This window comes from Stegodyphus dumicola, chromosome X2, assembly GCF_044657685.1.
Source record: "Stegodyphus dumicola isolate Sdum_Otavi_A_Nest chromosome X2, ASM4465768v1".
NCBI lineage: Eukaryota > Metazoa > Arthropoda > Arachnida > Araneae > Eresidae > Stegodyphus > Stegodyphus dumicola.
In genome coordinates, this window is record NC_140781.1 from 142,219,084 (window position 1) to 142,240,958 (window position 21,875).

Here is a 21,875-nt window from a genome sequence, read left to right on the forward strand (position 1 = left end):
ACATATGCATGAAATTGCTGATTTATGTTTTACCTATATCTATGAATTGCAAATAATTTTAATTAAAATATGCCGAATTAGCTTGATGTATATCCAGAATGGAAAATAACGTGTAAATACTTGTGAATGCAAAATGCAACACATAAAATGACTAAAATTGATGTATGACTATTAGAGATAGTATATAAAACAAATAATTAAGCAGCAGGGTAATAAAATTATGTCAATGCAGAAACCGTACAAATTTTGGGAGGAAAATAAAATTGTATAAGAATTGAAGCCCACATTTAGTCCCGTAGTTATTCTTTTGTGCTTTAATTATTTCAACATAACATTTTTAGAAGACAGAAAAGTATAAATATGACAGGAAACGATATGGTATTTAGCTACACTTTATTTACAACACTTCAGAACACAATAAAACCCTTTACATTTAATGAGGACATTGACAATCTCACTCAGTAACCACTGTATAAATTTAAGTTTCACAGAGCATAAATAAAAGTTTAAATAGCTTATTTTTTTAGTTATCACTGTGTTTCACATCAAAATTTGTTATTGATCATTATACGATATGAATAGCAAATATCACATTTTTCATAGCCTCCTCCGTCAAAATATTTTTAAATACAAGACACAGCGCAAATATAATATGTAAATATACATTGAATTAAATTTAATTATAATGTATAAACCTGTTAACAGAAACATTAAACACAGAGATAAAAGTGAAAATTTAACTTCATTTTAATCTAAAGTAATTCAGCTTACACAGGAAGAGGCTAACAGTTAGTAATGTTTAGTTATATACTTTAAAAGATATGTTTTACTGTCTTTCATGTATAAATTTTATTGATTTGTTTCTTAAGATTTTTTAGTTATAAATTCGTGAAGTTATCTGAAAATTTTTATGTTTACAAGTTCCTTTTAGTGGTATATTGTAACATAATATGATCTTAATATATGTCTAAAAAATTATTTGGTAACTTTAATGTAATTTAAATAATGTGTAGCCTTGTCATAATTACTTTATTTCGAGCATTGCCGGTTTTGTAGTTTTGCAATTGTTTCATTACTTTAGAATATTGCTGCTATATGCTCAAAAAATATTGTATTTGATTTTAGTCATTTTAGAAATTTCATTTTGTTGTAAAGTCTAGTAGAATTTTTGCCATACATAAGAAATACTTTATTACGAAATAAAACTTGTAGAAGTGAAAGTTTTTATTCATAAAATATGGTGTATATTAAAAATTTTTTAAGCGTTTTTAGTCATCTACGAGTAGATTCTTTCATTGCTAAATGCTTCATGTTTCCCTGCTTTATTTGTCGATACTTATTTTAAAGAAAATAATTTACGAAAATGGTCTATTACTGTGTATTCAGCTTTCTTTACTGAAACTTCATAATTCATTTTCTAAATGGGCGAACACATAAAGTATGTCATTTAAAAAGTAATTTAATTAATAAATTGAAAGTAATTTAACTGATGTAATAATGCTTCTGAGTTTATTTTGAAAAGCTTAATGGGTATAAGTTTGTATCTGAAGCGCATAATTAGCATTTACTTTACTTTTTGCCTTAAAGCCTTGAAATTAAATTTTATAAAATGTATATTAGATTTGTAGCATATTTAGCTAGTCATCTACGAGTCATCTACGAGTAGATTCTTTCATTGCTAAATGCTTCATGTTTCTCTGCTTTATTTGTCGATACTTATTTTAAAGAAAATAATTTACGAAAATGGTCTATTACTGTGTATTCAGCTTTCTTTACTGAAACTTCATAATTCACTTTCTAAATGGGCGAACACATAAAGTATGTCATTTAAAAAGTAATTTAATTAATAAATTGAAAGTAATTTAATTGATGTAATAATGCTTCTGAGTTTATTTTGAAAAGCTTAATGGGTATAAGTTTGTATCTGAAGCGCATAATTAGCATTTACTTTACTTTTTGCCTTAAAGCCTTGAAATTAAATTTTATAAAATGTATATTAGATTTGTAGCATATTTAGCTAGTCATCTACGAGTCATCTACGAGTAGATTCTTTCATTGCTAAATGCTTCATGTTTCCCTGCTTTATTTGTCGATACTTATTTTAAAGAAAATAATTTACGAAAATGGTCTATTACTGTGTATTCAGCTTTCTTTACTGAAACTTCATAATTCACTTTCTAAATGGGCGAACACATAAAGTATGTCATTTAAAAAGTAATTTAATTAATAAATTGAAAGTAATTTAATTGATGTAATAATGCTTCTGAGTTTATTTTGAAAAGCTTAATGGGTATAAGTTTGTATCTGAAGCGCATAATTAGCATTTACTTTACTTTTTGCCTTAAAGCCTTGAAATTAAATTTTATAAAATGTATATTAGATTTGTAGCATATTTAAAAAGCATTATCTCCGAGTTCATAAAATATTAAGCCATAAATGATATGTGACGTGTCATAAAAATTTCGCTTTGCGAGAGAAAATACTAAAAGTATCACAGCGTAATTGCCGGTTGATTCTCCAATAATTTATTCCAAGTCTTTTAAGTAAAAAGAAAATTCTAAATACTTTACCCTTTTTGAGAACGTTATCCAGTTTTTTAAAAACATTTATTGCATCCTCTAATCTATTTCATTAAATGATCTCTAATTTTATGAATAAAAAACAAAGGCTGGAATTTTACTAGACATTGTTGATCTTCCAAGTGAAGATATGAAATAGCAATAATTTTTATAAGCGTTTCAACAGTGGTCAGCAGTCAATAAATTCAACCATTATGCAGTTATTAATTCAACGGCATTCTATCTTACTAGCGAAATACAGTTTATCAGGAACTAGAAGCCTAATTTATAGCTTACAGTAAAGCCTGAAAAAAATTCAATCCATAATTTGCAAAGATAGCACTATTCGCATGCGGTGTTTCATGCACTTTATACATGCATATATAATGCCAAAAAATTCAGAAACCTTTTTTTTTCTGATAAATCTCCCGCATTATTTGTGAAAACAACTCATCCATTTCTTTCAGAGTCTTATGTTGTTAGTAAAGTATTAAAACAAAAACTAAAATAAAATATGTTTAAATACTAAAAAGCCACAAGTGAGTTTCATATATTCACATCTGGCAATTTTTGTGCTACAATCAGTTTTATCACAAAGCACCAACAATTCAGGAAGATCTGCTTAAAATGTGAAACAAACAAACGCCATTATATAAGGAAGTTGATTCATCATACGTTTAAGATCACAGTATTGTTTAAAACCAGTGATAAAGTTCTGCTGTCATTTTAATACATACATAGAATATGTGAAACGACTACAGTTTCATGGATATACCATAAATAAATTAGAAAATAGTTTAAAGAAACAGTGTATATGCATATGTCAGGTTACAAGCTCCACGCAAACCATTTTTTTTTTGCATCTAAAATTTGATTTCCCATCTTCCGTTATAAATCCTACACCTTATGGAAAACATTTTATAGCACTAAATAACAGATAAATTGAAACAATGCTCTGCATTCTTAAATAAATAATGTAATGTATTCCTTAACATTGATGATATTCATGATCAATGTTCTAGAAATAACATGAAGCAATAATTTCTAGACAAAGTTAAAAATAACACAAAAGTTTTGTAGCACGATATAACCCTTGCATATTTCGTGCTATGCTATTTCTGATCCACAACAGGAAGCACCAAGTTGTTCAAAACTACTCTTACATTACTAGAAAAGGGAGAGCAAATGTACAGCTTTGAGTTTTGTTATATTTGTTTTGGCAGTATCAAATAGTATTTCCAGCAAGACATACACTAATTCTAATTCGCTAGTCATATCCTAATTAAATTAATTAAAGATCTTTGGTAGTTGCAGTTGCAGGAATTTTTTTTTTCATTTGAAATATATAATGAAAATTGTTCTTTTATATGGAAGTTTATAAAAGGCACTCTTTTAATACTAAAGGCTTGAGAAAGATACTCAGTTTCCTTTAGTTCAGGTTTAATAGAGACTGTGAGCTTCAGTTTGTTTCACTAATGATTTAATGAAAGCATATGACCTGACATCCATGATAATATCTTTTCTAGGATGATTTTACAAAGTGAATGCCTCAATGAGCATGTCACATAACTATCCTGAAAAGCGATCAACACTTTAATTAACCAATTTTCTACCGTCATTAATGGATTTTCTGCTAGATAATGAATCTGAAATTCTTAGTTTAATTATATAAAATATATAACTTGTACAGTTTTTGCTAATTAAGAGTTTTGAAAATATTGCTTTTGCTTGGTTAACAGACTTAAAACTTTACACATTAGAGCCAAATAATCTATTAGACAGCATTCAAACAAAACAGTATTAAATCATTTTTAAAATGATAAATGGAATACTTGTCCAGCATTATTCCATTTATCATTTCTTTTTTTATAATCTCTTTTATAGGTCTTATATAGTTTTAAGTATTTTGTACATATTGCTAGCGATTTAGACAGATCTCAGAAATCTTCATTGAATAAAAATTACGTTAAAATTAGTATAATGTAAACCACAAGCCATGTCACTGTTACAACAGCAAAAGGGTTTATAGTGTATATAGGAATACTTATAGTTTATATAGGAAATTTTGCAGTTCCACAGGTAGAATTTTGACACTTTTTATTTTTTAACTAACCCATTTTTAGAAACTTTCTTAATAATATGTTATTCAATACAATTCCATAATCAGCTGGAAGTATTTCCGTGGCTGTAAAAGTTAAGTGATTAACGCAATAATTTTTCATTAATAAATGCATTTGTTTGACACCTGATTTGTTGTAAATTTAATCAGAAGCATGCATCACAATCTAACAATGAGTTTGTAAAATGTATGATCTGATGCGGTTTCTGAAAATTTAATTTAAATAAAAACTTGCAGAAATTCGAAGCACAGTGTATCTAAAATATTTCAGCCCAGTGAACAGCACCATAGAGTAAAAATAAAAGGGCTGAAAGTGTTATGGGGCTTGTACCCTAACACTGTTAGAAAATTCAAAATCAAGCTTTTAAACATAACGTCGACAATAGATAAAGCATGAAAGAAATGGCACAGTACAAAAACATACGTATGACACTTCAACGTGATGTCATTATAAACATTCTTCAGATCATCGTTTATACAATAATAACACTTCTAAAAAACCGTGCTATGAATATTAAATTAATGACATTCAAAAATTTAATAAAACTTCTGTTTCACACTTTACTTCTCTAATCCAGATAAATGTTCAAAGCAACATCTTGATATAGTTTAAATTTCACAAACAGTAGAAGAACTAGTAAGTTTGTAATATGATAACATAATAGTTATTTAAATTAAATAAAAAATTTGCTTCAGAATTATTTTGTATTTTATATTTTTTAGAAAATAGAATTTTTAAGGAATAAGTAAAAATCTGATGCACCTTATAAATTCCTAACTGCAAAGACTACTGAATGAATTTTCTAATAAATGACTTTTGCTCTCCTTAAAGTTCAGCTGCTTCTCTAGAAATAAATTATTTAAACAACTAAATATCGACAATATAAACGCTTTTCAAATCTCATATGAATGTTAAAGTCAATTATCTTGTTGGTGCAAGAAAACAGACATATAATGAAAGTGTACTGACCGATATAAATATTTGCTAAATGTCTCAGACCTTTCATACATCTTCGAGTCACTGCTTATAACAGAGTTTATCTTAAATATAGGACAGCAGTGTTTCAATTACTGCATGCTCTAAATTTGTGCATAAAGTACACGCACGTAATGAATTAAATTAGGATTCATTGTAATACTTGTAAATGTATTTATCTTGCTTTCTTCTTTGGAAATAAAGTGAAGGATAAAGATGGAAAACAATGAAAGTACAAATCTTCTTTCACAATACCGTTCAAGCCGATACATTTTTATAGGAATTCTTCCAGACTTCAGCAAATGTAATTGACGAATGGAATCGGTAAAAGATGCTCAATGGTAGCGTGGCCCTTATGATGACAGTCCAAGCCATAAATCCGTAAAAGCCTAGCTGCACAGGACTAGCTTCTGCCTTCTGCATTTCAAATGTATAAATGATCCACAGAGTTAAGTTACCCATCATCAAGAAGGCGACAACTTGTCTACCTGGTTTTGTCTGATCGTGTTCTGGTAGGTAAGTCGTTCTGCAAGTTATTTCAGCTACGAACAATGACTGTAAAGTGACTTGAACAATTGTGAGGCAGCTAGTGACCATCACTAACAAGTTTGGAACGTAGTCCTTAGGCGAGAGAGTTCCAGCAATGATTCCAAACATAGCATATACGTACAAACCATACGCTGCAACAGTGAGCAGGATGTCTCGCAAATGATCTGTGCGATCAGCTTGGAACTTGAGTTGCTTGATACGGAAAAATCCTACGATGATAGTGAATATGGTCATCACCATAATTGCGCTGTGGGAAACATCTGAGAGAAATATAGCCAGCAAACTATAATGTTCATTTTCTATTAGAACAAAGAAAACAATGAGGCAAATTGTAGCAATGACCAAAATAAGGAGACCAAAAAACAATCCTTTACTTGAGCCAGCACAATTCATTTTAGGTAAGGTTTGCACACTGGATGCTCTTGACAAACCATCTTCATATTCTGCATTTCCATGAAAAACAGGATCTTTACCTATGTTCTTCCACATGACGTATAATACCGCAGCGCCAATCAAACTATATTCGACAATGAATGGGAAAAGAAAAGGCGACGAATCAGATACGATGGATCCCATAATGTCTTGCTTTTGACACGGATTGCTGTTGTTTTTAATATAATTTTCTGAAAGAAAAACAACAAAAATTAATAAATATTGAAAACAGAGGCTAGATATACAGTAATCCGCGACAGAAAGATCTTTTTAAATACAAATACTTTGAAGTTAAATTATTAATCAGTATTTACTGTCAGTATTTTTATTTTTGAAAAGAAATTTGAGTTCAAAGGTTAAAATTTATTAAAGTTTTAATTAACTTAGCTAATTATGTAAATTATATGTCATCATTTACTTGCAAATATTATTTAAAGCTGTGCAGATCAGTTTACATTATATTCTCAAAAAATAATATTATAGTCTGTAACATAATGAATACTATATCTATCAGCTTCATTTATTTCCTGTCTGCATTAATTATGTCTTTTGTTATAACATTCTCCCTCTTACGTCGTTTCTTAACTCTTTTGCATCGGTAAAGGCAAAAATCTGTTTCTCTGAAGCATCTGAAACGCCCGTATATACGAATTTTTGTAGGAATGGATTTTGTTTTCCAATGTCAAGCAGAATGCTACAGCATTAACAATAACCTACTTAAATGAAGGTATTCCTTCTCTCGTGGGATCTCTCTGCGGTTTCTCCCACTGTGTGCATTTCCCCCTTAGTACAAGATTGCCACTTTGAGCATTAATAAATAAATGCAAAACAATAGTGAGGAAAGGTGCATTCAAATAACACAGCTACTTTTAGTAGCTTCGAAATTATGATCTTCGTGTCATTTAACGACTCCCGAAACCAATCAGCCATGTCCTAGCGTGATGAGGCAAAGCACCAGGTAGAAAATGCACTCATGCGTTCGGGCGACCTGCCGATGTCTGAATGGTCGGGCATTTCTGGCGAATTCGATGGGAAAGAGTTAAATCTTTATTCCCTTTCTTACACCGTTTGCTCCTCTCATAATAATTTTATACAGCTATCCATATGAAGAATTGAATTTTTCTTAATGTATATCTCTATTAGCACGCATTTTATATTAATGAACATTTAAATCCCCGAAATCTTGAAATACACGCGATGGCCGATATTACACTTCCCCACTTCAGGTTTTCTGGAAATGACAACACAAATCATGCCGCTTCAGGGTTAGGGTTTTTCTTTTCTGCAAATGTGTTGGAGTGAGAACGTCAGAAAGTTGTTGATAAAAAGATAGAGAGAGGGAGACGGAAGCAGTGTTAAAAAAAAAGCTAGGCGAAATGATAATACCTGCTTTACCATTAACTAAATTTTTTCAGGTTTACTTTATTAGGTATGAACGCCAGAGAAACTAATATTGTTTTTAAACAGCGTGTGAACGCGAAGTTAAAAGGGCGAGCCGTCATTAGGACACAACTTCACATTTACCCCGTTATTTCATAGTTTTCTTTCGTGTTTACTTTATTAGCTATTAACACCAGTGACATTAATGTTGTATTTAAACAGTTTATGAATGCTAAAGTAAAAGGACAGATCATCACTGTGACATTATTTCACATACTTCTTAGACACGTCCCACCACGTTTAAACGAACCCTTCTTATCTACTCTACTAAGATTTCGAAATGAGACGATTTTTAAAAATGCCTTATCTGGGACAGGCTGAGTTGAGGCATAACTTATAGAGAATAAGTATACATTTCAATTACAGATAACAGGCATTTCTGAACTAAAGTGTTGATCGATTAATCGAATGTCTAATGCGAATGCCTGGATTTAGCTGCGTACTCATAGCGATCATGTTAAACGTACAATTAGAGTATGCTGAGAAACCAAACAAATAGTATATTATAGTCTGTGAAATCGGAACTATCCTCATTATACCTCGTCGACTTCAAAGGACACCATAAAGCAAACCGAAGAATTTCTGTTAGCGTGAAGGAGCATTTTTGTATTTCGATACTACTGCTTATGAATGAAAGTTTTAGTAGGAAATAACAGAATATGATAGCACTGTAAAAATATGAACATCTCATCCACATGGATATCTCATACAACAGTGATGAACCGTGCAACTTCCCAATTATTAGGATAGCAATGAAGCTTTGCTACGGGTTTGGCATTGTCTTCTTTCGGCAATTCGAAGATTGCTGCGTACACTCATTCTTTTCCAGAGATTTTATTTGTCAAGAACTAATAATACCTCATGTTATATTGAGCACATGAACATGGGCAGCTACATGCAGACTGTCAGCAAATCATGTTTCCGACCAATACTGCTTTGATTATAATGATGGCCATATACGCATCATAGGATACTGTGATAAAATCCATCTTCTAACTTGCATTTTAGAGCATCATATTGGAAAGGCGACAGATGAAGTGCAATGGGCCGTCATTAGTTATGGTGAGCGAGTCTAGAATTATGAGTACTTTCAACAGCATCTGCTACAGAAGAAGAGTTGTAACAGCCGGAGACAAATCTTTCCTTTAGCACAATCGTGGTGTCATTTTCCAAAAATTTAATACCCGACCATATATTGACCAGAATACTTAAGCCTACATACTTTGCATGTATCGCTTTTTTCTAACCCATCCGTTCGCCAGACATATTGCTGATTGAACATATGCGGGTTATGGTCATTCAACATCTGATCCATCAAACTTCTTTTATTCTGGTGTATGAGTCCTAATTCTCGAGCATCGGAACTTTACAAAATATTGCTTTTATATTTACCATTAAACTTTTATTCCTTAACATTAAACTTTATATCTTAATATTTATATCTGAAACATTAAACTTTTATTCGTATTATCATTAATAATAAGTGGTTTAAACTATTTTCGAATCTGACGATTACGTAAAGATGCTGTAATTTTCAGAAACATGATTATATTAACATTAACTCCCAGTCTTTCCCAAATGGTCTGATTTATTCTGATTATTCTATTTTCAAAGCTTTCGGACTGGAGAAAGCCAGTTGAAGTTTAAATTCATGGGAGTAATATAGACATCTAAGCAATTTTTTCCCCACTTGAAAGCTTAGTCTATCAAAATTTACGCTATAAACACAAGCAAACACGACACATTTCTTTAGCCTGCTCAAAACCACTAGCAAAAATTAATCTTTTATCATTCATTCAACTGCTCTTAAACTTCCCTGATGACGCCGTCTGAATCTTTACAGTATTTTCACTCGTAGGCTTCTTGCTGATCTGGAAAAGTCAAAAGTTAGCTGATGCCGCATAAAAAGAATAGAAGGAAATTCAAAATGTATTGATTAGTGAGGATCTAATGTCCTTTCTAATCTCCTTTCCAAAATTTAAAAAATACATATACATTCATTAAAATTTTTTAATTAGTTTTGATACTAAAAGATGACCGGTTGAAAGACGAATAATATGCAACTTTTTGCAGAAGCAAGAAACAAAAATAGAGCGACTTTTCTTTCAGTATTAAATAGGGTAAATTATTATTTCAAATAATTGATTATCCTAAATAGCCGGATGGATAACAATTCTTTAAGCTTTGCGGACAATCACCACGTAAACGAGGCCGATGGGAACTTGTTTAAGATGACAGATGCCACTTATAACGCAGCGAAAAAAACGTCTTACGTTAAAAGACTGGAGCCGTGTATGCGCGTTTTCATTCGAAACGTTTGTGTACGTTTAGCACTTGATGTAACGTATATTTCGTTTTTTGTTCTTCAGTACATGATATATTAATTTTACTTGACATATTTCAAAATTATTTTACATCCTTTTTCTTATTTTTTAAAAGAGGAATATGACCTTATGTTTCTGAAATGTAAACATATGTTCGCCTGTCCCTTTCAAAGGGCTGTAATGTAGACTTTCTATCTGGGACAGGTGCTATTTTTTCTGGATTGTTTTATTACATTTTGACTTACGTTCCTTTGTTTCATTATTTTCTTGGAAACATTTTCCGGCTATAGTAAACAATGTAATAAATGCAGGCGAAGGATAGTAGTAATTAAAAACCCTACGCCGTTTGTAGTAAGAAGTGTAATAAACAACCAATAATAAAAGTTTAATAAATAGTGAAGATTCTCAGACATTCGAATCAGGCGACTAAGTAAAGGAAAACCTTTCAGAAATAACTTCAATAGATGAGGCTTTAACTTTTTACCTTGTATAGTGTGAGTTAAGTTTCGATACAATTTATACAGATAAATACATAGTAAAATTAATTAAATATATTTCAATTGATATAAAATGTATTAATTTTCAAAAACCATTCAATTTTAGCTATGGAGGTAAAGAAAATTTATGCTTATACTAATGAATAAGAGTATTTAAATCCTAAATAAAGGAAACAACTGTTTCTTTACGGATTTCTATAAATTTGGCTTTGCGACAAAATTTCGGTGTCCTGTAGAGTGAAATCATTTGTGGCAGTCGCCGTCTCCACAATTACTTAAAAGAAAATTCCTTTCTCGTCCACAAAGGGTTAAGGAAAATGCATTAACCAATATAACTGCTATTTTACTAACCTACGAAAGAAACATCTTAACCTTTTCAGTGGTACTTTTTTATTTCCGTGTAATCAAATGGTGTTTTAGACCTCCCTTGTAGCAATTCTACTTTTCATTTTCTTATAGGCTGTTCACATTCAGTCGAATAACAGGGATTATTGCAGGTACGTTTTACGAATAAGATTTTAATTCATATTAATTTTATAACTATACAATTATTATTGTTATCGTGCACTTATAGATATTAATCATTAGGTAGTAATGTTGTGAAATGAAATATTAACTTACCTCTAAAAGGCAATATTAATTCTTCTAAACTACTAGGATGACCTCGCTCTTGCGAAAGATGGTGCTTTACGATTTCCTGAAGAGTTTCTTTTCCAACTGTGCGAATCCAAACGCAGATATTAGTGGCTACAACATGCATCAGTCCAAACCGTGCAAGGACTTTGAATTTGTGAATATTTAACTGAAACAAAAGGATAATTTGTATTAATAAATAAGAGTAGTTTGATGAAAAAATTTTAGCTGTCCCTGCATAAATTAAAAACAAAAAGGCCTTGGAAATGTCTAAATTGTACATATTAAAATACAGAATTAAGCAAATTTCTTTAGATATAAATAAAAAAGATTTACAGAGTGAAATTTTAATAATATGTCAAGCTCTGCATCAACATTTATTTATGTGAATCTGAATATCTTATATGTAAATTCTTACATGAGACCAAATTTTCAAGAGTCAAATTTTCAGGAAAATATAATGTTGGGCTACATAATTTCAAATATAATGACATATGAAACTTTACTATACACAGTGCATTAATCTATGAATCACCAACTTCATTCATGTGAAAGGCCGAAAATCTTTTGTCAAATAATATAGTCTTTTTAAGTCATAGTATTCCAAGTTACAATGGCAAATCAATTTTATGCACCATTATTTCAATCAACAGTTTTTATAACCTGCCGCCAACTGAGACACTTCGATAAAGGGAATGACTTCGCCAAATTAATAATAATTATGATATGTAAATAAATAAAAAAGCGAAGCACATTATTTAAAGTGGTTTTATTGCATAATAGTGATTACTTTCTAAATGTGTTTAGACACGTTATTCTATTAAAAAGCACAATATTCTAATGTCACATAAAAAAATGTTGGAAAAATTTTTCGTTAAAATTTACTTCGTAACTCTCATATATCATGTTGTATATCTATATGAACAGTTTACATGGTAGTATGTAAAGTGTTATGTACCTGTACGTAAAGTTCAACTGAAAGTTCTTTCCGTATAAGAGGTTAAAAAAAATTGGGGTATTCTGTGATGCGAGTTCAGTTCTAATCTTAATATTTGTTCATACTATGTAACGTGCTATGTTAAAATGCATTTTCATTACCGACCCGACTATATGTATTTGGCGTGGTAGTGGAAAACGCTTCTGTTTATTCGTTAAGACGACTATTCCAAAACTGATGAATAATCGAGATTCCATTGTAGACTACTTGCTCTGAAAGATTAGAAAGCCGTTATTGAAATTAACAAAAAAAAAAAAAAAAAAAAAAAAACCTGTTGCGTTTCTGTAGAGATTTAGGAAAGTTTATGAATTAAATTTAATACTGCCTAGTTGTTTTCTCTCTACATCTTGGAAACTAACCGTCTATGAAAAATAATTTTAAAATATATACAAATTCTATAATACTTAAAACTACCTAATTACTAATTGCTGATAACAGTTTAAACATGTTCTTTCCAAAATATTATTTTCCCTGTAATATGTAACAACTCAGTCTCTCACGCTTCTACTTTCCTGCCCCAACGGCAGAGCGGTATGGGGTTCGAATTTCGGCGAACGGGCTAGCTACATGGTCGTTTTAGTAGTTTACCCATGTGTAACGTTTATATGAGCCAGTTTCCCATAGAGCGTTCTCTACGAAGGCATCCTTCCCCTTAGACAGATAGCTCTCGAGTGCTTTGCCATAATTAAGTAAACCAGTTACCATTCTGCTTTTCAAAGGGGAAAAATTTCAGTTTTGGGTAGCTGACATTACTTTTGAAAGTAAAAACATATGCTGCACTTCATTCACCATATTATAGTTACAGAGCTATTATGTGGCTGTAGTATTGCAGTGTAGCTGTATCAGTAGAATTCTGATGTATGCTCTACATATCATCTTAGTACGATCAAAATAATATGCAAAAAGTATGATGGTTATCAAATTTGAAATATTTTTGGGAATTGTATTATCTGTTCATTTATTTAATGCCCTAGTCAAAAAAGTATAGTTATTTTAGTGATGTGTATAGCTTTCTTATATTGTAGAGCCATCAGTACTTTTTTGAAGCAGGAGAGGTGAAAAATGCGCAACGCCTTCGCCAAGATTCAAACCTAGATCTTTCGCATACGCGTCAAGTGCGCTACCGTTATACCACGAGGGCATACTGGAAGGAAGAAGAAAACACGTTATACTGCATCATTATTCGCGAAATTTTAAGTACATCTGGCGATAATATGTATGAAAATTAGCGATTTCTGTCATTTCCGTAACTTATATCGCTAATATGAAGTAAAATCAGAACTGAAGAATATATTCAAGTAGATAAAAGGCTGCATGATTTGTTTTTAAGGGGCTTCGGCAAGGCATGCTTTTAAAGCATAAAGTTGAAAGCAGAAAGTAAGCGTAAGTCTTTTAATATTTGAATGAGAACAAAATGCAAGGATTCAAATTTCTTTTGAAAAGGTTTCAACTGTGACTGATATACAAGTAAAGCTAAAGGAAGTCTCATTATATCTTCCGAGCAGATTTTCAATATTTATTCACATTTTGATTTGAAAAACTCTCAGATGTGATTCGATATCTTTTAGGCTAGAAGTTATGAAACTTAGGTTTCAGATTACCCTCTCAGAGTTAAAAGCTGAAAGGAAGTTTTTCGTATGAAAAACAATAATGGTTTTTATCTATGTACATAAGTGTTTGTAAGTTAAAGAGAACTGCGGCAAATTTTGGGTAAACAAAATAGCTTTTAAGTTATCAACTGACAATTAACCTATTTTCTAGAATAATAATCTTTGATTAATTCCTGTTTGTCTTACTAGTTGCTATTCATTTGACTAGCTGTGTAAACAAAGACTTATATGATAAACATTTATCGCAACCATAGTAATCACATGAATTCATGTGTAGTACTAAAAAAGACATTAAATAATACACACAATGTACTTATTATTGTTCAAGCCTAGATAATGCATTGTTACACTACGAGGCAAACTGCTTATACATTTTAGATAACAATAATGTGTAAAGACCAAATTTAAACTTTTTAGTTCTTCAGATTCTAAGGTTGTTTTATTTAATATTCTTTATTATAACATTAAAATTATATTTAAAAACATAATATACTAAATTTAAAATTTATATTACAATCAAACATTGGCTAACATGTATATGAAACATACTGTTTTGAATTGAAGTGAATTGAAGTTGGGGTAGAGTGACGTCAGCTTCTAGAATGTATGAAAATCAGAGTTAGTTTAGTTTTGAAACGAGAACGAATGTTTTGGTTTTGTGTCTGTCCTTGTATGTGTTTTCATATATTTCAATACAATGTTTACGGAATGACTTTTGTCTTCCTGGATTTTCCAAGCACCTGACAGCGGGTAGATGCGAACCCATAAATTAAATTTCGGCTTTTCGTTCTCAACACTTTGTTTAAAGTGCTCAAAGATGATGTTTACATTAATTAATTCACGGTGTATGCTAAAAGATGAATTTTAAGCTATTCAGAATGATAATAAAACTAATCGGATCTAAATAGTTATGTATTATTAAATTTAAGTTGATGCAGATGGCGCTGCTTCTTTAGTCTATCACGTAACTGTTCGTACTTTGGCGACGGAAGCAGATAATTTTTTCCCGCTGTTATTCGTTACGTATTTTTTTTTCTTTTTTTTTTTTTTAAGAATAAAAAAAAAGAGTTTTATGCAGCCCACTGCTTGATAGTATTATTTTGCATCAAAATCTACAAATTTTCAACCATTTTATGTGAGAGCAATTGTAAAGAAATTCGAACGAATGTATGAGAACAATTAATTGTGTTAAAATCACCTTCAAGCATGGAACGTGACAGTTGACATGAAAAGTTATGAATCTATAAAATACTATCATAAAGCAGTTGCAAAATTTATAAGTATAAAATATGATTATTTTTTGTGCAATGAGAGCATTGTCTAATTATTATGAGGATATAATAGAAGCACATTTTTGTTAATATTAAAGAGAAATAAAATGATCCTTAATCAATTCTCCTTAACCCTCTCCGGCTCGCTACCTTTCAAAGTAGGAGTTTTGAAAAAAAAAAAAAAAAAAAGGTAGGCAGTCTAATTAGGCCTAGAAGAGTACACAAATAAAATTTTGTGAAGATAGCACTTATCGTTTAATTCTGTGGGTATGCCCAAATTGGCACATTGATTGAATAGAGCTTCGAAAAAAGTGCTGAAACGAGGATTGCTGTCAATGAACTAATCAATGAGATGCGTAGAAACAAATAATACAGACTCTCAGTTGTCCTAGATTATCGATGAGCCCGGTCTGGGCACACCTAGAGTTCGCCGTTTGATTTTAGGCAAGATTTCAAGGTAAAAATTTAAAACTAACATAGAATAAGGCGATTAGCCTACAGCCAAAAACGTAACAGAGAAATTTCTTTTCAAACAATTCCTTTTATAACCTAAAAGAAAATCTGGAAGATTTCTTTGAAAATGAGGATCTTAAAAAAATAAAGATGGCTAAAATATATGGACTGGTTTGTGTTGAGCTGCCATCAACTATAAATAAAGAAGGTTCAGAGTAACCTATAAATCCTTTTTCATTAAATTTTTCTGTGCGTACAGAAGGAAATTTTTAGGTGGACACACTGTGCCGCGAAAGGTTAAATTAACTAAACGTAAAATATATACTATAACGTATATAGTATGAAAAAATTCATGTACTGGTAAACTGATAAACTGATTTTTATACTGATAAACTTACCCTAGCATTAGCAAAAATGAAATACATCTGTGCGAACGTAAACATCATCTGTAGCACAGGATTGATGCCTAAGAGAATACTATAGCATGGCGAAGAAGATGGTATTTCAAAAAATGATCCAAACTCCAAGCCATTGTATACCATAGTACCGAGTCCAAAGGCTGAAATGAAAGCAGATATAAGCAATATTGTCTTAAATTTATATTCTAGTATGTATATATATAAACTTAAAGCATCTAAATTTATTATTAAATTGGAATAAAAGCAAGCTAAAATCTATCAAAGCAATTTCTCTCTCTCTCTATATATATATATACACATATATATATAGGCTTTAACAATGTACTTTTAACGCTTACTAAAATTTTTAATATTTTTAACTTCTTTGAATATTCGATCACCTTAAATGAAGTTAGATTACGTTATTATACTTATTAACAGAGTACTCGATGGCTATTCGCTTAAAGCAAGAGATGCTTTCGTGAATGACATTGCATACTATTTACTTTGTCGATAACTACTATAGGAATTTAATTTGTATTTTCGTTACATATTAGAAGAACATGTATTCATGAAATTATATAAGCAATAACAGACATGAAACTGTAACAGTTAGCAGATCGATTAAGTTATGTTACATGTTCGATTCTGGCCATCAACACTTCATCTGGCAATTCGTCCCCAACTTCATTGATCAAATGAAAGCCATCTTCTTCCTCTAGGAGCTCTTTAAGCGGGGGGAAAGGAAAAAATTAAAAGCATTTCCCCTAATTTCTACTAAAGTTAACTTATTTTATTATTACGACATGAGCACTCGATGGGTATTCGATTAGAGCAAGGGATGTCTTCGCGTATATCTTTCTACATGAAATTAGTTTGTATTTACATTACACATGAAAATACTTCGAAGACACATACAGTCATCGAATTCTATAAGAAACAACAGAAATGGAGTTCTTTTTAGAGCAGTGATTTTGAGTGAGCTGAGCTGCGCCTCTGAGTAGTTTTTTCGGAAATCCTGTGTTCAGTTCTACGGAAGAGTATGGGGAACTTTTCAAGTCTTCTTCCACCTGAACTGTTGTGGTCTTTATATATATATGAGCAAAAATATTGCGGCGAGATAAGCTAAAATATTCTCTATGCTCTAACGTAAATTCAAATAACCAGTCCAAGGTGCTAATCATTGCACTACAAAACAGAAGGGAAGAAGTCTTTCCACTTCTTACAAAGTCATTATTTAAGCCTACAGGAAATACACTGATGTCTTAAATTTTCAGGTCTTAACTCTGAAATTATTCCTACTCATTATTATAAACTATTGTGAACAGAGTAAAATATTTCTTTTTTAATATTTACAACGGCATCTTTCATAAGAATATGATTCGCTGAAAAATACATTATAAAGCCGAAGATTTCTGTTTATGCATATCATATTATTGTGAATGGTCGAATGACGAGTGTCAGATGATACTTACGAAAAATTAAAAAAAATTAAAAATAAAAAAAAATAAAAATAAAAAAAAAATAAAAATAAAACAAAATGATTATAAATTAAACTCAAATGAATATTTTTTAAATTCTTCATAAAGCATTATCATCAGTCGATAGGTAGAGGCAGAAGTACTAGCACGAAGGACGTCAGCTGCATACCATTGATTATCAAGTTTATTCCTGTGTAGGACAAACCCCAGTGGTTATTTTGGGAGTTTATCGTTTTCGTGTTCATTAAATCCAATAGGGAAATAGTGGATTCGGATGCTTGTTTCTGTACCTGCTATTACGTACAGATTTTGTAGGATTAGTAAAATTCATATGTCTCTTCCTAGAGCAATAATTTTTCTCATAATGGCTAGATTTTCTTCCTGTGAATCAAGTACAAGGGAGGCGGTCCACCATAATTTCACCTATAGTCGTACAGGTGTACACCTATAGTCTAGTACATGTGTACACCTATAGTCTAGTACAGGTGTACACCTATAGTCGTACGGGTGTACACCTATAGTCGTACAGTTACTTCCGCCTCACTAACTGTTATGCTACGTTCCATTTTTGATGGAGAACACCCCAGGGGACGGTCCGAGAGTCTCCCACCGCTCTTCTATATCACCAACCACTCGACAGGGTTTTCGACTCTCCGTGTATTTTGAGTGCTTTATGTCTCAAAGACATTATAAACTTACAAATATCCACACCTTTCCGCGGATTCAAAACCGAGCCCAACGGTACAGCAGCCAGGAGAACTAATTACTACATTGATCAGGGTGGCCGTCTTGTGGAATAACTAACTTATTCTAATCAAGCTAAACTACTTTTCTAAAAATGACTTTATCAAAGGCGGATTTTTTTATCTTACAGGTACATATTTGGTCTTTTTTCTTTTCTGTTTTATTATTTTATTTTTTCATTATGCTTAGACTTCAAGTGAAGAAATTTGCAGTCTTAATCGAATGTTTTAATTATTTCATGGGAAATTTATTATTGTATACCAAAAGCGTACATATGTAAAACCCTCAAATACAGAAAAATGCCACTAGATTATTTTGGCCTTAGGTTTTGATTGCTAAACTTCCTCTTAATAGGAAAATTTTAATTATTATAGATACGCTGTTATTCTATTCAATATTGTTCACTTGTGACCTTTAAAAGAAAAATCAAATGGCTAAAATGTTATTATATTTGAAACCGTTTTACAGTACATTCAGTGGTGGATTTATGAAGTGTGTGTGTGGGGGGGGATTCATCTTACATGAAATGTTGAGGAAATATCTTTTTATGTATACGTTTGCTATTTTTTAGCGCTTTTATAATAGGTTTCTTTGAAATTGGAAAATGAATTTGGGGTCTCTTGGAGTATGGGGGATCATTGCGTGACTTGCTGACCCCATAAATCCACCTCTGACTATAGTTTGATAAAAGCATCTGACAACAAAAGTAATGAAAAAAGTCTTTCAGGTTTTGCTAAACTATACGCTTGAAAGTAAGCAAAACGCTCTACTACTTGTATTTAATTTTGTATTGTTTGCTTATTTGCAGGAGCTTTATAGATAAACAGTTTGCTAAACAAGAAGATTCATTGATAATTTAGTTGATATCTAATATGTCGTGTTCTTAATGATGTACAACAGATAATCACATGACACTTTCCTTACCAATGGCTCCGATTCTGAGGAAAAGGCTACCATGGCTTCGATCATTTTCAGATATTCGGTGCTTTTTCACTCGTTGCAAGTGTGGATTGGCAGGCGTTGTGAGATTTGGATCAGAGATCTCCTTTTTAAGTCCCTTGTCCCCAATTCGGAGCTTAAGGCCTTCAATTATGTTGAGTTTCCTAGCAGGCTTTGTTGTAGGTTCTCTCAATAAGTATGTATATACATAAAGAAGAAACAGAAGGCTCACTGAATACAGGAACACATAGAAACCCTAGATGAAAATCAGGATGCATTTATTTATTTGTAAGAGAAGATAAAAAAGCATATTTAAAAATTTGAAAGATATGTAGCACTTTAGTGTATTATCAGAACAGACGAATTTATGATTAAAAATGTACTTTAAACAAATGCTTAATGGGTTTACTTACTGTTTTGAAAGAATTTAACATTCTAATACTAATGCTAAATATTGAACTAGAGAAACGTGTCTAGATATTGAACTAGAGAAACGTGTCTAGATATTGAACTAGAGAAACGATAAATATTGAACTAGAGAATATTATCGTTTATAGAAAACATATTATCATTCAAAAGTTTGTGTTTACACATGAAATTTATTTTTGCTAATAGTCTTTTAATTGAAATCTGCTTTGTCACAGCCTATTTTCTTCTTATGTTTGAATTCTCCAGAAGGCGGAAGTTACGTAAGTTAGGTAAATAAAGCTAATGACATAAGGAACATCGCATTTCACTGGCTTGATGTGTAGTTGGATGCATTAAAATGCGGAGCAGTCTAAGAAAAAATTTCCACTGTTAAGTATTTTGCTCAGAATGCAGGCTTGACTATAACGAATAATTGCATTTATTTATTAAATAAAGGGGATAATTTAATTCAGGGAAAAAGATTTCCTGTAATTTAAATCTGTCTAAAAAGTTACAGAAGATTTTGTTCTGCAGAGAATCCTGTTATGAGCTCTAACTTAAGTTCCGATTAGACTATAAGTAACAACGCTTAATATTATCTAGAAAGATAATAAATTTATTTGATTTTACCTTGCTAGCTTTTGTTCATTTGAGTAATTATTTTGTGTTTTCTTTGGTAACTAGCTTGCATTCACTTTTGTAATTAGTGCGTGATAATTTTGTCTATAATGGCTAATTGAAATTCGCTGTGTTAACTCATTCGATGCATTGGCTATCTGTTACTTAAGCAAATAGAAGGTAGTAAAGTAATTGGACCTTATTTCAAACATAACTAAAATCTTTTACAAACAGTATGACGTTATGAAACTAGTTTATAAAGAAGCAGGTGATTCATAGATTTCCAAATTAAAATCCTTGTTTTCTCTATAATTTTACCGCTTTAAGGGATTTTATTTCTTTTTATTAGAGTGTCATTTCAGAATAAGTTTTAACTCATTTCCTAGAAGTTAAAAAAAAGTTACACAGATATCATGATAATTTCTAAATCATTTGAACTATTGTTTAATTTTTAAAACTAACGGTAATAAATTCTTTTAGTTTATAGGATAACAATCCTAACATAAAATAAGTGTCATTACCATCATTATTATTTTTACACTTAGGTTAATTTTTTTTTAATTTTCCGAAACAGAAAAATCAATTAAACATTTTACGTAACTTCACGAAGGTTATTTCAGAATTTGTGCATTGTTAGTTGCCTTCTGCAAAATGGTTCAGTCACTGATGAAGGATAAGCAGATTATTGGAATAATTTCTCTCAAAGTTTCTCAGCGGGGATTCCTCGGAACCCTCGTACTCCACGAGAAACAATGACGAATAGGCTAATAAATGGTAATGATAAGTATGATTGTTATATAAGGATTACCTGAAACAATAATTTTTTTCCAGCGGTTGTTCAAGGGTAAAAAGCCAAAGAAACGCTGAACTAGGTAATATGGCGCTTGATATTGGCCAAAAATAAAACGCGACACATCAGTTGTACTTAAAAAAGAGAAGAAAAACTATTATTGACAACAAGAATCATTATGGTGATGGTGGTGTTTTACTCTTTCGGTTTCGCTTAGCTCATGAAACATTAAACTTTCTTACTCATCTGTAATACTTAAATGCTATTAAAAATTTAAATGTGGTTTATCAGTAGCCAACATCTAATTAGTATGGGAAAGAAATCGTTCTATTTCAAATACAGATTCGAATTTATAATATTTGTACAATCTGCAAAGCTTTATTGAAATAGATAATCTTACCTCAAAATAGAAGAGTGGCACCCTGGGGGTTACAATCTCTGACGTAAAAAAGACCACACATATGACTACCAGCAATTGAGCATAAATAGAGCTCATCAGGATAAACTGCTGAGTCCTGTAAGGGAAAAAATTATGTTGAAATTAATTAATTACATAATCATTTATATAAGAAGTAAAATTTTAAGCTCATCAAAATATCACAAGTTTAGCATTTAGTTTCTTTTAAATTCATGCATTC

At 31.1% G+C, this 21,875-nt stretch overlaps 1 protein-coding gene across 5 annotated transcripts in view; it reads right to left on the bottom strand.

Annotated features, from left to right (window-relative positions):
- Window positions 1-376: 376 nt before the first annotated feature.
- LOC118187442 (proton channel OtopLc-like) overlaps window positions 377-21,875 on the bottom strand; it is a 222,391-nt gene continuing 200,892 nt past the window's right edge. For all 5 annotated transcript variants that reach the window (XM_035357661.2, XM_035357665.2, XM_035357664.2 and 2 more), the window contains 5 exons: window positions 21,638-21,752; window positions 19,407-19,677; window positions 16,258-16,418; window positions 11,517-11,697; window positions 377-6,825 (listed from right to left, as the gene is read on the bottom strand). In XM_035357661.2, coding sequence (XP_035213552.1) covers window positions 5,912-6,825; window positions 11,517-11,697; window positions 16,258-16,418; window positions 19,407-19,677; window positions 21,638-21,752 — 1,642 coding nt within the window. In that variant the 3' untranslated portion in view covers window positions 377-5,911. The remainder of the gene's footprint in view (window positions 6,826-11,516; window positions 11,698-16,257; window positions 16,419-19,406; window positions 19,678-21,637; window positions 21,753-21,875) is intronic.